The sequence below is a fragment of the Microtus oregoni genome, unplaced genomic scaffold (assembly GCF_018167655.1).
Source record: "Microtus oregoni isolate MIOR12 unplaced genomic scaffold, Mior012 000001F_ref0000356, whole genome shotgun sequence".
Classification (NCBI taxonomy): domain Eukaryota; kingdom Metazoa; phylum Chordata; class Mammalia; order Rodentia; family Cricetidae; genus Microtus; species Microtus oregoni.
The window spans coordinates 6658354-6675415 of NW_024543060.1; the positions used below are offsets into that span (position 1 = coordinate 6658354).

The window sequence follows — 17062 nt, forward strand, 5'->3', positions numbered from 1 at the left end:
TAGGTCTTTACAGGAAACAGTATCAACTTTTCACATCTTTGTTACAAACTTGGCCTGGCAGCTGCTCTCCTAAAGCTAGGAGGAGTCTGCACTGTAACAGTAATCCATACAGAGGTATTCAAAACATAAGATTTGCTTTTTCAAAATCACTGGTATTCTACCCAGAAAAGTGTTTCACAAAAACAACAGTGAATCTACCAGGTTATAGTCAAATGCTTGTTTAAAAAAACAAATAAGGAAGTTGCTGAGACTCAGAAACAGGATACAGAACTCGTATACAATATGACTTCCCCTGTATGCACAACCAACTCAAAATCTGTAGATTCCTTACAGGAAGGAAATCCACGACCGTGCTCACAACAACATCTCTAGGCGCAGACACGATGGGTGGTCATTTCCTCCTTAGCCAGTCTGGTTTCTTGAAATAGCGCATATTTAATATGTATCAATGAGAAAGAAGGATCTTAATTTTAAAGTTCGTTCTAGGAAAGTCAGATGGCTCCTGCAGTTTATGTCCTTGCCACCTAGGCTGAGGACCCCACTTCTATCCCTCAGACACACATGGTGGAAAGAAGGCAGGTCCTGTGAGTTAACTGTTGACCTCCATACATGTATCATGCCATGAGCAAGAACACACACACGCACATACAGATTTTAATAAGCATTTAAAACATAAAAGTTCATTCTACCCAGACATGGTGGCATGTCTCTGAAATCTCAGCATTTGGGAGGTGGAGACAGGAAGATAAGCAGGGATGTATGTGCAAGAGTGTATTTGGGTTTTTGTATGTGTGTGTCTATGGCATGTAGGTGGTATGTGCACCCACACTCCGTTGCTCAAGTGTGTACGCACTTGAGTGTGATGGTCCGAGAACTCTTTTCAGGAGTTGGTTTTCTCCTACCATTGTGATCAAACTCAGGGCATCAGGCTTGGAATCAAGCTCCTTTGCCTGCTAAGCTATGTTGCTGCTCTTCCTTTATTGTTTATATTATTATTATTTCATGTGTATGAGGGTTTCGCCTGTGTGTATGTATGTGCACCGCATGCATGCCTGGCATATGCCAAGGTCAGAAGAAAGTTTTAGATTCCCCAGAACTGTAGTTAATGGATGGTTGTGAGCCTCCACATGGGTGCTGGAAATCAAACCTGGGTCCTCTGCAAGAGCAACAAGTGTTCTTAACCGCTAGACCCCTAAGATGTTTTTTGAAAAGAGGATTTTAGAAGCTGGAGAGACAGCTCTGTGGCTTAGAATGTACACAGCCTTATAAAGGACTTGAATTCTGTTGCCAGCACTTACATCAGGTAACTTACAACCACCTGTAATTCCTGTGCCAGGGGAGCCAAAGACCACTTCTGGCTTCCGAGGGCACCACACTCACATGGTACACACACACACACACACACACACACACACACACACTTTAAAATAAAAAATAAATTTGTTTTTTGTTTTTCAAGTCCGGGTTTCTCTGTAGCTTTGGAATGTGTCCTGGAACTAGCTCTTGTAGACCAGGCTGGCCCCGAACTCACAGAGATCCACTTGCCTCTACCTCCTGAGTGCTGGGATTAAAGCTATGCGCCCACCACCGCCTGGCTGAGGCAGCCTATTCTTGTAGTCATAATATTTCTATTGACCTGCCAATATGGTGTCCGCTTTCAGCATAATGAGTTCAAAAGTCCTATTTTAGACTACTTACTAAAATAGACCGAAAGACAGGCAGTGGTGGCACACGCCTTTAATCCCAGCACTTGGGAGGCAGAGGCAGGCGGATCTTTGTGAGTTCGAGACCAGCCTGATCTATAAGAGCTACTTCCAGGACAGCCTCCAAAACCACAGAGAAACCCTGTCTCGAAAAACCAAAAAATAAATAAATAAATAAATAAAAATAGACCGATACATTGGTTGGGAGCATTTTTCTTATTGGGATGACAAACTAGCCGTGCTGGGATGGATGTGGATAGGAGAGATCGATTAGCATGGAAACAAAGCTGTGCTCCCTAACAAAGGTTATCTCTGAGCTGTGGTCAAGAGTGATTAAAACATGCTGAAGGCCACTGCCTATTATTTCCCTCTAACTGCTAGACAGCCCTTGCTGCCACGTCTTCCCCAGAAGGCAGTCTACAGTTCAGCTCCAGTGGCTAACGCCTCACAGGACTGACTTTAACTATTGTTTGTGTTTGACCTCTTTTCAGACATTCGCCGCATTAGGCCTATTTTCACTCATATCTAGCTTGGGGTATTCTGTAGCTTCTATACATCCAAATAGCTTGTCCTAAGCCCCATGGCGGGAGAGTCTGCTTTATTCTTCACAGTCCTATTAGGTTGATTGAGAAGCACTGATAAAGCAAAAATATTTCTGTGAGTCCTAAGATATTATCTCTTCACATTCATAGCCATGGGGCACTTGGCCTAAATACTGGGTTTTTACAGTGGTAAATTTCTTTACAGTGGTTCTTGTGTCTTGTGGTCTCAAGAATTCAGGAATATGACTGAGGATGTGGCTCAGCTGGTAGAGTGCTTGCCTAGCATATACAAAGCCCTGAGTTCTAACCCCAGCACCTTATAAACCATGTACAATGGTGCCTACCAGAATCCCAGGCAGGACCTGGAGGTGGAGACAGGAGAATCAGGAGTTCAAAGTCATCCTTGGCTTCCTAGCAAGTTTGAGACCGACCAGGGCTATATGAGACTCATTCTAAAAAAAAAAAAAAAAAAAAAAAAAAAAAAGGCAAAACAAAACAAGGGGCTGAAGAACTGGTCCAGCGGTTAAGGGCACTTACTGCTTTTGCAGAGGACCCAAGTTTGGTTCCCAGCACCCACATGAGGCAGCTCGCCACAACCTGTAACTTCAGTTCCAAGGATGGAAGAACCTTTGACCTCTGAGTACGCCTTAATTCATGTGGTACACAGGCACTCATACACACATGCAGGCACACATGAATACACACACACATGCAGGCACACACGAATACACACAAATAAAAAAACAAAACCTTAGAAATATTAAAAATAACAAGCAAACAAGAGCCCTTGAACATTGATGACTATGTTCTGGTTACCTTATCCTTGAGACTTCAAGTCGCTTTTTTACACTCAAAAGTTTAGAGTAACAAGCTGTTTGCTTTTCATTTGTCCAAACAGAAAGGAGCCCCTAGTATTGGCTCACGTTTTTGTGGGAGACAGGAGGAGACTGGGGAGACTTTGAACTCTGTATTACAAAAACACAATTGCCCTTCATATTATTTAGTGGAATCTGCGTGTGGATCTTAATACTAGCTTACTACATGTGTGCTATTTATGGTTTGTTTGTTCTGAGTTAACCCCTTCCCAGCCAGTGTGGCCTGGAGTATTACAAGGTTGATAGTTAGGTGCAAAGGAAACTCCTTTTCCACAAATTCCAAACAGCAGAAGGGACAAATGGCTGTCTGTGGTGTCCATCAGTGTACCAAAAGCTGGCCTCCAGGCTCCCTCAAGGTCACACCTCCGTCCCTCCCCTAAAACTCCTTCCAGCTCACCCCCCTCCCCCCAATTCTCCTTACAACACTGCTACTTTGGATATGTTTGATCTCTCTCTCTCTCTCTCTCTCTCTCTCTCTCTATTTCTCCTCCCCCCCTCATGTCTCTCTGCTCTGCCCCTGCTTCTCTCAAGGTCGGGTCCAGTCTGCTGGCCATGGTCAATCTACCACTTTCTCTGCTTCAGACTCTTCCAGACTCCTCTGGCTGTTCTTTCTCTCCCATTTACAATAAAAACCTTCCCCTCATGCCGGGTGGTGGGGGCACCTTTAATCCCAGTACTCCGGAGGCAGAGGCAGGTGGATCTCTGTGGTTTACAGAGTAAAGTCTAGGACAGGCTCCAAAAAGCTACAGAGAAACCCCTTAACCAGCCGGGCGATAGTGGCACACGCCTTTAATCCCAGCACTCGGGAGGCAGAGACAGGCGGATCTCTGTGAGTTCGAGACAAGCTGGTCTACAGAGCTAGTTCCAGGACAGGCTCCAAAGCCACAGAGAAACCCTGTCTCAAAAAACCAAAAAAAAAAAGAAAGAAAAAAAAAAGAAAAAAGAAACCCCTTAACCATACCGTGGAGTGGTCATGTCGTCAGTTTATACAGATCCCAGCACCTGAGCTCAGATATCCGCAGAATAAGAATAGAGCTCAGGAGATGAGAACCATGGAAACACAAGACACCACAGAGTCTCAGAAAGTGGCTAACCACCACTTGACCAGAGAGGCAAGAATGGTTGACTCCCTTTGTCCCCACCCCACCCTCACTCCCTTCAAAGCCTGCTGGCTAGAGAAGAGATGAAAGGTGGGGTTTGGGGGTTTTTGTAGGATACATATTGGCTGCCTTCTGAGATCACTGGCTCTCAGAGATCACACAGCTTTAAAGATTCGGTTCATGTCTCTCAGCTCCTTGACCTTTGTGGTGACAGGCACCAGGAAGTCCTGAACTCTGGATGCAACTTCACAAAGTATCTCTCAGCAATAGAACCTCTGAAGGCAAACCCTGGTCTACTACTGAGCACTGAGCGCTAAGCACTGGTTCAGAGAGCACAGGATATGTGGGGGTGGAGGGATGGGGGTGGAGGGCACACGGGGGAGGGGCAGTCTTTCTCTACTTCTGAGATTTCAAAGAAGCCAAAGCCTGCTCTTTTTTTTTGGTTTTTTTAAGACAGGGTTTCTCTGTATATCTTTGGCTGTCCTAGAACTCACTCTGTAGCCCAGGCTGGCCTCAAACTCACGGAGATCCACCTGCCTCTGCCTTCCAGTGCTGGGATTAAAGGCTGGGATTAAAGGCGTGCGCCACCGCACCTGGCCTCGCTGATTTCCATTATCACAGTTTGCGATTCAAGGATCATCAGCTTATTTCAGACAACAAAGCCAGCTAGCATATTCTGCATTTGGATACAAATTTGTCAGGATGCTTGTTATCCTGGTTTACAAAGGGAGTTCCAGGACAGGCTCCAAAGTTACAGAGAAACCCTGTCTTGAAAAACCAAAAAAAAAAAAAAAAAAAAAATCTTCCCAAAGTAAAGGAGCAAACTAGGGTTTGAAGAGGTAAGTAAGGCATTTCTTGCTTAGTGGGGATAGATAGTTGAAGGGTACCCAGCTAGTTAGAAGCTTGAGAGCAAGGGCCTGTTTGGGACTCCCCATCCACTCAGCTAAGTGCTCCCTTTATTGTCCACCATTGCGCTTCTGTCGCCTTTGTCGTTGCATTCCCTAATGAGCCAGAGCACTTAAAGGAGATGCATGCTTAAAACACATTTTAAAATAATAATGAAGGCCAGCACAATGGCTCAGTGGTTTGAGGTGCTTACTACCGAGGTCAGCAACTTGAGTTCAATTCCCCCAGAAGCCCTGGGTTCTGAGCCCCCATATATGTGCACCTGCATTTGCGTGCACATACATACATACATATATATATATATATATATATATATATATATATACCAAATAAATAAACATTTTATTTATTAAAAAAAATTACTGAGCAACTTAGCAGGACCCTGCCTCACGACAGGAAACTAGGCTGGTGATGCAGAGTGTTTGCCCAGCCTTCCTGAGGCCCTGTGTCTCACTTTCAGCACCTGATCAACTGCGCGTGGTGACACTCGCCTGTATTCCAGTATTCCAGAGGTGGAGGCAGGAGGATAAGGAGTTCAAAGTCGTCCTCCGCTTTGACTACACTGGGTTCCCTGGAAACCCCACCTGAAAACAAACAATAAATAGATACAAGAGTAAATAAATTAAGGAGCCGTGGCTAGAGAGAGCTCTGTGGTACCACCCTTGGCTAGTAAAACACAGGGCTCTAAATTCAGTCCCCAGCACTACCAAGAAGAAAACAATCCATCAACAGTTGTCAGTATAAAAAAAAAAAATCTTTGAGACTAAAACAAGAAAACTCATTTATGAGCCACAGCTATGTAATGGTATGGCTTGACCGTATGCCTCGTCTTTGGAGCAGAATCCCCAGTCACAGAGGGGAAAAGTGATAGATGGATGTACAAGCATTTCAAAATGACTTTATGGAAAGTCGAAACTTTAATGAATCAAGTTCGGCTTACGTTTAAGAGCCCAGCAAAAAATAAAAACCTCTGCTGCGGTCGCTTATGCTGGTAGCGTTGCAAGAAGAAAAATGGAATTTAATAGCTTCTAATTCGGAGGCCAAGAAAGCCGTAACAAAAGTGAAACTTCAAATTGCTTTTGGTAAGGAGAATGAGCCGAGGCAAAACCTGCAGACTCTATTTGCAGCGCCGCCTCCACCATCTAACCTCCTCCACCGTGTCAAAGTTCGAAGCCCCTACTAAGTAACGTGTGACTTCTTTGGGAGGTCACATGAGGACACTAAGGAGTCTCTGGCTGAGCTCTTTCCAAACCTAAAGTTTCCCTCAGGCATAGGTGCCCACCCCCACGGTGCATCTTTTTTTGTCACTGCAGGCTTTGTGGCCTCAAGCGAGTTGCCGAGGGGAAGCTGTGCTTTGCCCCTGGGAGACTCATAAAAATCAGGATACCACAGTTGAGAGAGGAGTGTGTCCAAGGTCCTGACTCACAAAACACTAAAAGGATATAAGCAAGAACCTTAAAGTAACAGCCAACCAACCAAGACCAAGCTGGTGAGCCTGTGGGATGTCAGGTAACTGGATTAACCAATTGGCCTGTAAGGAAACCCAAAAGAAGGCAGAAGCACCAGAGAGGACAGTGGGGCACTAATAACACACACACTCACCCACCCCCACACACATATATGTATATATATATATACATATATACATATATATACACTCATATATATATACTCATATATATACTCATGTATATATATATACATGAGTATATATATATACTCATTTATTTATTTAGTGTTTCTTTTGATGCAGGGTCTCTCTGTGTAATGCTGGTTGTCTTTTTTAGGGTTCTCCACGTAGACCAGGTTAACCTTGAATTTCCAGAGATCCACCTGCCTCTGCCTCCTGAGTGCTGGAATTAAAGGTGTCTACCATCAGGCCCTGTATATGCATTTAGTAATGCTTGGGTAACTCTAACTGTATCCTGTTCTCTCGCTGTCTCTGTCTACATATGTCAATGTCTGTAACCTAAGTTGGTCTTCAATTTACAGTCCTCCTGCCTCCGCTTCCCAGTTCCCCAACATTGTATTGTGTTGAAATGGAGTTTGGGCTAGGAGTTTAGCTTAGTTGGTGATATTTGCATGAGGCCTTGGGTTCGATTCCCAGGACCATGTAAACTCGGGGCATGAAGGCACAGGATTCTAATCCTTGGACTTGGGAGTTGGGGTAGCCAGAAGTTTAAGGCCATTCTAGGCTACTTAGTGAGTCCAAGGTCAGCCTGGACTTCATGAGACCCTGTTTCAAACAAAAAAGAAAAAAGTGCCAAGAGCTTATAGTAAGAATTCAACGTGGAGAGACTGAGATGGGATTTCTCCTATCTCACAGCCTGGAAAGCAACATTCTGTTCATGGACATTGCTTGTTCAACCTGCTTTCTAAAAGAACCCAGGCCTACCAACCCAGCGTTGGTAGCCTTCCCCACAATGAACTAGGCCCAACTACATCAATCACTAATTAAGAAAATGCTACAGGCTTGCCTACAGTCCAATCTTATGGAGGCATTTTCTCAATTGGGGTTCCCTCCTCTCTGATTATCCTAATCTGGGTCAATTTGATATAAAATTAGCCAGCAATAGAGGCATCAGTTCCCCCCCCCCCCCCGCCCCCGGAGCTAGAGTTATAGGCAGTTGTGAACTGAGACGTGGGTGCTAAGAACAAAACTCAAGTCCTCTGCAAGAGTATATATGCTTTTAATTGCTGACCCATCTCTCTAGCCTGACTTCATTGTTATTGTATGATGGAGAGGGTTATTTAACTGTACAATGTCCCCCATGGGCTCCTGTGTTTAAACACTTGGTCCTTTGTTGATGGGGTTGTCTCTGAAAACTTTTGGAGATATGGATTTGGTTTGGTTAATCTTAGTTGGCAATTTAATCGAATTTAGAATCACCATGGAAACAAGTCTGGGGATGTTTATGAAGACGTATTAAGATTGAAGTAGGGAGACCAGCTCTAAATGTAGGTTTTACCCTTCTGTGAGCAAGTCCCCAGTTATGGATAGAAGGGAAAAGGTGAGCTGAGCACCAGCATTTGTCTCTCTCACCTTCTTGACTTGGGAGGCAGTGTGACCAGAGACATCAAGTCCCTGCACTCATGACTTCTTTGTTATGATGAACTATAGTAAGAAAAAAAAAATAAAACTTTTCTTCCTTTTAAAAATAGTATTTATTTTATGTGTGTGCATGTGTACCTGAGTGTATGTTCGCCATATACATGCAGGAATCTGTGGAGGCCAGACGAAGCATCAGGTTTCCTAGAACTTATGTTACAGGTAGCTGTAGGCCACAGTGGGGATGTTGGGTACCAAATCCAGGTCCTTTGCAAACGCACTCAGTGCTCTTAACCATCGAGCCATGTCTCCAGTTCCAGACCTCTCCTTTCTTAAATTGCTTTTCCCAAGTAATTTGTCCCAGAAACGAAACAAGTAACAAATACAGAGACTTGGCTGTTAGGTAACGGGTCATAGAGGTGGGGTTAGAGGTTATTAACCCAGCCTGGTTTCTGCCAGGGTTCTCTGTTTCCTGGTCATCCAAGATATGAGTAATCTCACGCTACAATCTCACATGAACTCTTACAATTTTTCCTCACTGACTCTACCCTTTCAAACCTTGAGCCAAAATAAACCGTCCTCCCTGAAGTTATTTCCGGTCAGTGCTTGGTCTCAGCAATGAGAAGATAATAACCACAGAGGGGGTCCCAGTCATTTGGGGAGCTCCAAATGCTAAGGATAGTTTGAAATGCTAAAGATGGCTTTCTCCCACCCTCTAGAAATTCTGATAGAGTCGACCAGGGTGTGGTTTGGGCCTGACGAGTTTTGAAAACCTTCATGTGATCCTAGTATATGAGCCAAGACAGGGAAATACTGCAAGAGGAGAAGTTAAAAATAATAATGAGAATAATTGGATCCCGAAGTTCATCAAACCAAGACGTGGCCCTGGAACTTGGCATTTGAAACCGTCACCATGGAGACAAGCCTCAAAGAATTTTGGAAAGAAGCTTCTGTTCCAGAACTTTCTTTTTTTAATTTTCTCATGTCTACAAGCAGGGGAAATCTTAAATTGAGGTCAGTGAAATATATTACATACAGTGTGTGTGTGTGTGTGTGTGTGTGTGTGTGTGTGTGTAAATGCGGTCTGTGGTCTGTTCCACCAGGTAGCTGGTATGCATCTGACTTTTGAAGGACTCCGTGTCCATAACCCAAAATTTTAGGACTCACTGACTGATTGGTAAGGAAGGTACAGCGTGAGATGATTTATCTGACATACAGTACTAACCTTGTAAGGTCCTTTGAAATCAGTTCTCACAGCTACAAGTACTCTTGTCGTTTGAACCGGAAGTATACCCTGTAGGCTCATGTTTTGAGTGCTTGCTCTCCAGTTCAGGGTGCTTTCTGAGTTTTGTTGTTTTGTTTCTGAGATAACGTTTTACTGTTGTAGCCCTGGCTGGCCTGGAACTCATGGAGATTTTCCTACAGGGATTAGAGGCATGTGACACCTCACCCGTCTGTGGTGCTATTTTGGAGTTTTTGGAACCTTTAGGAGTTTAGGCCTTGCTGGAGGAAGTAGCCACTTCTTCTCGTTTAACAGGAACATCTGTTGCTGTTGTGAGCATCACTGTATCGCCTCTATCCTACCGTGATGGACTGAAATCCCTTTGAAACTGCGAGCCAAAGCAGGCCTTTCCTGCCATAGAGTGTTCCTGCCAGGAGGTTGTGTCACAGATGTGGAAAACAGAATCCTAACGAGTGCCATCTGCCTCGGGCTGTCTCGGTTTTACGAGATGTGGAGCCAGTCTGCCCCTCAATGTGTCTCATCTGTCAGCATCACCGGTTTCTATTCCAAGGCCAAATGAGTCAGTGTTTTCAGAGGGAATGGTGATGACCACGGCACTAAGAGCACTTGCTAATGGTGCCAGACACCCAAGTGAACCCTGGACAGCGACAGTTAAGTGTGGTTTAATAAGGGGAAGCTTTCTGAGAAGGGCGGTGTTCGGTGCTTCTGTGTTCATATCAATATCAGTGAGTGCACTTATGCAAGCCTCGATGCTACTGATCAACCAACTGATTGGGTGCAATCAAGAGATTCATCCTCCAGGTACGGTGATGCAGGCCTGTAATCTCAGCCACTTGGGGTGTTGATATATGGAGGATCTTTTTCTTTCTTTCTTTCTTTCTTTCTTTCTTTCTTCCTTCCTTCCTTCCTTCCTTTCTTTCTTTCTTCTCTTTCTCTCTCTTTTTTTTCTTTCTTTCTTTTTGGTTTTTTGAGACAGGGTTTCTCTGCAGCTTTGGAGCCTGCCCTGGAACTAGCTCCTGTAGACCAGGTTAGCCTCAAACTCACAGAGATCCACCTGCCTCTGCCTCCCAAGTGCTGGGATTAAAGGCGTGAGCCACCACCGCCTGGCTGATGTGGAGGATCTTATGTTCAAAGGCTGCCTAGGCTATAAAGTAGGTTCCAAGTTGATTTTAGCATATTAATGAGGCCTGATCTTAAAGTGAAAAATATGATGATATAGCTCAGTGGTAGAGATTAGTACATGTGAAGACTGAGTTTCCATCCCCAGCAACACACACACACACACACACACACACACACACACACACACGTGATGTAGTAAACATGAAAGGTGGATAAGGCCACTGGGGGGTAGGTCATGTCATGCTGCTTTATTGTCATTTCAATTTTCTCTGTGTGTGTAATTTTGTTTGTTTTGTTTTGTTTTTGTTTTTCGAGACCAGGTTTCTCTGTAACTTTGGAGCCTGTCCTGGAACTAGCTCTTGTAGACCAAACTGACCCCAAACTCACAGAGATCTGCCTGCCTCTGCCTCCCAAGTACTGGGATTAAAGGTGTATGCCACCACCATCTGGCTGTCATTTAAATTTTTAAAAAATAATTTATTCTAAAAATGCTTATTTTACTTTATGGGCATGACTGTTTCGCCTGCATATATGTACGTGCACCATGTATGTGCCTGTTTGACCCCTGAAACTGTGGTTACAGCTGGTTGTGAGCTCCATGTAGATGTTGGGAATTGAACTCAGGTCCTCTTCCAGAGAAACAAGTGCTCTTAACCTCAGAGTCATCTCTCCAGCCCCGTTTTTATTTATTTATTCTTTTAACAAATAGGAGTACAGTCTAATACAGAGATAAAAATATAACAAATGCGTAGACCAGTTACGTAGTCCTTTATAAACATTATCAACTATTATATACTATGCATAACTGCGTGCACTATGCTTCATAAAGCTTAATTTTATTTGTGTGGTGTGTGTGTGAATATAGGCACATACATGTCACAACACATGTGTGGAGGTTCCAGGGATTAAGATATGTACAGCAAGTACTTATTTTTTTTACCTCTGAGCCACGTTGCTGGTCCGGAGTTATACAGCTAGGCACAAGGAAATAGTCTTGCACCAACATTGCTACAAATAAGAGAGGAATGTATTGTGTTCATTTGTTTGGGACAGAGTCTCACTCTATAGTGCAGGTTGACATAGAACCCACTATGTAGCCCAGTCTGGTCTCATTCTGAGATCCTCCTGCCTCAGCCTCCTGAGTGCTGGGATTTTAAGAGTCACAACTCCTGGCTGAGTAAGGAGTTGTGCCTGGAAGTTGCCAAGGCCCCACTGTCGTTAGGTGATAGAAACTTGTCAGCTGTTTTAACTATCATGTGGTCTATGTCTGAATTAACTCTTTCATGCCTCTCAATAGTCTTAAGGTAGATAGATACACTGTTGCCCTCTATACACGTCTGAATTCATTCATGCCTCTCAATATCCCAGGGTAGATAGATACTCTGTTACCCTCTATGTACGTCTGAATTCATTCATGCCTCTCAGTATCCCTAAGGTAGATAGATACTCTGTTACCCTCTATGCATGTCTGAATTCATTCATGCCTCTCAGTATCCCTAGGGTAGATAGATACACTGTTACCCTCTATGTCACAAGCAAGTTCTCTCTGTTAATGAGTAGCAAAGTTAGACTCAAACCCAGACATTGCAAGTCCAGGGTTCATCTTCAACTGAGCACTCTGAAAAGAGGAGGCAGGCTGGCCAAGGACTAGTGAGTGTCCCGAAGGCAATGTCTTTGAGTATCATTTTTTCATCCTCATTCTAGTCATCAGGGTGGGAACTTCAGGACAACAAAAATAACCGAATGTGTTAGAACAATAGAGGGAACGGGGATCAGGCGCAATGCCACATGCTTTTGCTCTTTCCCTCGCAGACGGTTTCAGCGCACTAAAAATTGCTGCTGAGAACACACATTCTCTCTTGAAACACCCCTGGAAGAAACTTTTAAATATAATATTTTATTTTTCTTTATCTTCTGAGAATGTCATACATGTATGCAATGTATTTTGGTTAAATCCACTCCCACTCCCCACCAAAAAAATCTCCTCCTGGATCCCCTCACTCCCACATCATAAGAAATGTTTTTTTAAATTATATTTATTTATTTACCTATGTAATGTGAGTGTGTGTGTGTGTCTGCACACATGTCCCTGTGATTCTGTGGACATCAAAGGACAACAACTTATTCTTGTTCCACTATGTGTGTCCTGGGGATTGAACTCTGGCGGGTCATGAGGCTTGGCAGCAAGCGCCTTTACCCATGGAGTCATCTTCTTGTCTCCCTAGACATGGTTTTGAAGAAAAGCAGTACTGAGACAGGAGTTTTCTCCTCAAAGGAAGTAAGAGCAGGGCCCATGGTGGATCAGGAACCAGTCACGAACACTTGGCATGTTACCATTCTTTGACTGGATGAGTAGAGACCAAACATCACCTCTCTTGGTGGTCATTACTCACCCAGCGTCCCAGCTCGCTGGTTACATTCACCAAGAGCAAAGAACAGCTCACTTACTATTGAATAATTCATCTCAGTATTGCTGCCTCAAACCCTGAAGATGACAGGCAGGCTTTTCTGGCTTACCTAGAAGATCCGTCCCCACCTTTGTGACTCCACTGAGTCTCTCTGTAGAAGTCGGAAAGAAGCTTGGGGCAGTTGTTTATCTCGGCCTCATCAGTACATCAGTAGACACCACTCTAAGCATGTGGCTTCCTCCTTTGGTTAGTCTTTGTTTCCAGGATTTTGAAACAAGGTCTCCATCACTGGATAGATTGGAACTCTCTTTGTGAACCAGTCAGGGTCTCACGCTTGCAGTACTCTTCCTGCCACTGCCTTGGGAGTATTGGGTCTGTGAGAGAGCTTGTGTTACCATGCCCACCTTGTTGTGAAGCTTTGCCTCTCTAAGGACTTTGTCCTTTGGGGTAAATATCAGAAATATATTCTGTGACCAAATTCACAAGAACCTCTACTGCTATCATGTTACTCAGGTTCCTAAAAACAGATAGCTGGGTCCACTGTAGCTTTGCGTTTCAACACTTGGTGGTTTAAATCCAGAACCTTCTTCAGCTGAAGGCTACCATTTGCTTTGCCAGTGACTTAGTAGAGTCCTCTCTCTAGGACCCTGTTTGGGTGGTGTGAAAGGATGCACTCTTCCCAGTTACCCAGCACAATCTCCTTTCAGTTCCATCATCATCATCATCATCATCATCATCATCATTTTTGTTTTTTGAGACAGGGTTTCTCTGTGTATCAACCCTAGATCTCCTGTTATTGATTTTGTATGGCTGCATTGGCAACAGAAGCCACATGGTAACATGGATAAAGCATAGTGATGTGGGAGAGTCTTCTGTTTTGTGTTCCGCCGCTCCCACTACAGCATAGGGGATGGAAAGACAGACATACAGCACCTCGCTGTCTCAGAGGGCTTAGGCGTGTGTCTGAAAGCAACAGACACATGCCGAAGCAGTCCGTTTATTTAACTTGCTGTGCTGTGAAACACCACAGTCTTATCCGTGTTCAGTGACAATGTCCAAGCTACAAAATTTTTCGTCAAAAATTGAGGGGACAAATGCAAACAAGCACTCTGGATACAGTAGCTCAGTTGGTAGACTGCTTGTGTAGCACACACGAGGCCTTGAGTTCGATCCCCAGCACAGCCCACACTGTGGTGGCTCAGGTCTATCATCCCAGTACCCCAGTACCGGGAGGTGGAGGCAAAGGAATCAGAAATTCAAGGGCATCCTTAGACTTGCAGCAAGTTTAAGGCCAGACTGGGCTACATGAGATCCTGTCAGAGAGAGAGAGAGAAAGACCGGCAAGATGGCTTCAAGGGTTGAGGCGCTTGCTGCCAGGCCCCAGGACCTGAATCCAATCCTTGGACACCACATCATGGAAACAGAGAACTGATTGTTTAAAGCTGTCACTACTGTCTGTCTGACTTTCATACACGTGCACATAGGAAAGGTAAGAACCAGAAGAGGAGAGAAAGGGAGAACAAAGGCTAACGGAATATACTGGCAGAAAGCCCCAACAGCTGTGCCACCGTCACCAAACCTCCACTTGGACGGTATTGGACTTGGCCCTCTGGTATCCATGTGTTTGGTGACAAATCTGCACACCGGCTTTGTATATGTTTTTTACCCTCCTTCTTGTCTCCTTTGCAAGGAATGGTAGAAAATCTACAGGTTCTCCACTGAGCACTTCCCAGTTTATTTGGGGGGTGGGGTGGGGGGGGAGAAGCACTTCTTACTGGAGGCTCTGGTTAGTGATTGAGTGGGTAGGGGGTCAGACTGATAACCATGCAGAATAGATCTGCTTCTCTCCTCTCCTCTACACTTTTGGATTACACAATAGGTGAAGTTCCAAACAGTGTCCTAGGAGAGATAGAAAAGAATATAATGATGGAGGGAAAGTGACTGCTTGTCATCTAACTAGCTTGTTCCAAGATCAGAGAGAACTGACGGTGTGTACTTGCACACACCTGTGATAGCATGAACACACACACATATGCAGGGGCTTTTGCAGAGGACCTGGGTTCAATTCCCAGTACCCACATCTTTAGTTCACAGCCATCTGTAGCCCCGGTTCCCAAGGGTCCGACACTGTGATCACAAAACAGGCTCATGGTGCACATACATATGTGCAAACAAACACTCATACACATAAAAGAAATAAGTCCTTTATAAACTTGAAAAGTTGGCATATGAGTGAAACAGGTGGCAAAGAGAAAGACCACAAACTCAGCCCTGAGTCTGATTAAATCTGGCCCCAGACATGGACACAGAAGCACGCCAGGGTCTGGAGGAGACTTGTGACTTGCTGTGATTCTAAAGGGATCACCTCTGGGTGGAGATTTAAGATGCTGATGAGGCATTATCTATATGAAATTGTATGTAGAACTAAACATAGTAAAGCGTGCCCAGAAAAGCCAGCACTATATAAGTAAGCCCAAAGGCGTGAACTACACAAATGGCCACCAGAGACCCTGTCCCAGGACATGAAAGCCCAGTGTGTGTTATAGCAGGAGTACTGGAGCGCTTTAACCTGCTTTCTGCTCCGGCCCACTTCCTGCCTTGGAAATGTCTCTTTTCTAAACAGCAGTCCCCTTCTGCCAGATTCTCAAGCCTTTGTTTCTCAACACAGGAGAATTGTCTGGGCAACATGCAGTGAGATTCTTTTTTTCTTACTTAGTTTTTATTCATAATCATAAACTTAACTCCGCAATCCAGCTAGACTTGAAGGGGAACCCAAATATGGAACCCAAAGAACTTCAGTGAGAGCAGAGATTACAGGGTACTGCGAGCAGATGGGGCTGGGGTGCTCTCCTGAGCTACAGAAGGAATGATCTGGTGGGTAAAAAGCCTGCAAGTCAAAAGAATTAGAGTTGTCCACAGTCGGAAATGGTGATCTTCTTGCTGGTCTTGCCATTCCTGGACCCAAAACGCTCCATGGCTTCCACAATGTTCATGCCTTCTTTCACCTTCCCAAAGACCACATGTTTGCCATCCAGCCTCTCAGTCTTGGTAGTGCAGATAAAAAACTGGGAACCGTTTGTGTTTGGTCCAGCATTTGCCATGGACAAGATGCCAGTACCCGTATGCTTCAGGATGAAGTTCTCATCCTCAAATTTTTCTCCGTAGATGGATCTGCTGCCAGTGCCATTATGGCATGTGAAGTCACCACCCTGGCACATAAATCCTGGAATAATCCTGTGAAAGGAAGAACCCTTATATCCAAATCCTTTCTCTCCGGTGCTCAGAGCACGAAAGTTTTCTGCTGTCTTTGGAACTTTGTCTGCAAACAGCTCAAAGGAGACGCGGTCCAAGGGCTCGCCATCGACCGCGATGTCGAAGAACATGGTGGGGTTGACCATGGCTGCAGCAAGCGGCGAGAGGGGACAGTGGCGTCTGCAAAGCGGGCTACAGGGAGATTTTTATGATTAAAAAAAAAACGCAAGTGTAGTTACTTACACCTCTAATCCTCACACTTGGGAGATGGAAACAGAGAGATCAAGAGTTCAAGACTAGTTTTGGATCTACAACAAATTTGAGGCTAGCTTAGACCCAGGACACCTTGTCTCAAACAAACAAACAAAATAGAAGAAGAAGAAGAAGAAGAAGAAGAAGAAGAAGAAGAAGAAGAAGAAAGAGCGAGCCAGGTGGTGATGGTGAAGGCCTTTAATCATTAATCCCAGCACTCGGGAGGCAGGGCAGGCAAATCTCTGTGAATTCGAGGCTAGCCTGGTCCTCAGAGCTAGTTCCAGAATAGCTGGGGCTCTTTTGTGAAATCCTGTCTCAAAAAACCAAAACAACCTCCCTCCCCCCCAAAAAAAACCCAAAAAGATAGTTCGAGGACAGGCTCCAAAGCTACAAAGAAACCCTGTCTCGAAAACCCCCCCCCAAAAAAAAGAAAAGAAAAGAAATAAATAAATAAATTTAAACCACCAGGTCCCCACTAACACTACTAAGTACACAACTGGGCTTGTTGTTTCTCATATTTTAATTCTTTAAAATTACATTTATTTGTGTGTGTGAGTGCATGCATGCATGCATGTGCATGTGTGTGCAATACAAACATGTGTATGTTGTG

The 17062-nt window shown here is 44.5% G+C and overlaps 1 protein-coding gene across 1 annotated transcript; it reads right to left on the minus strand.

Moving 5' to 3' along the window:
- Positions 1 to 15754: 15754 nt before the first annotated feature.
- On the minus strand, positions 15755 to 16346 carry LOC121462987 (peptidyl-prolyl cis-trans isomerase A-like). Its single transcript, XM_041674987.1, has one exon. It carries the CDS (start codon positions 16344 to 16346, stop codon positions 15852 to 15854), a length of 495 nt encoding a protein of 164 aa, XP_041530921.1. The 3' UTR covers positions 15755 to 15851.
- Positions 16347 to 17062: the final 716 nt, after the last annotated feature.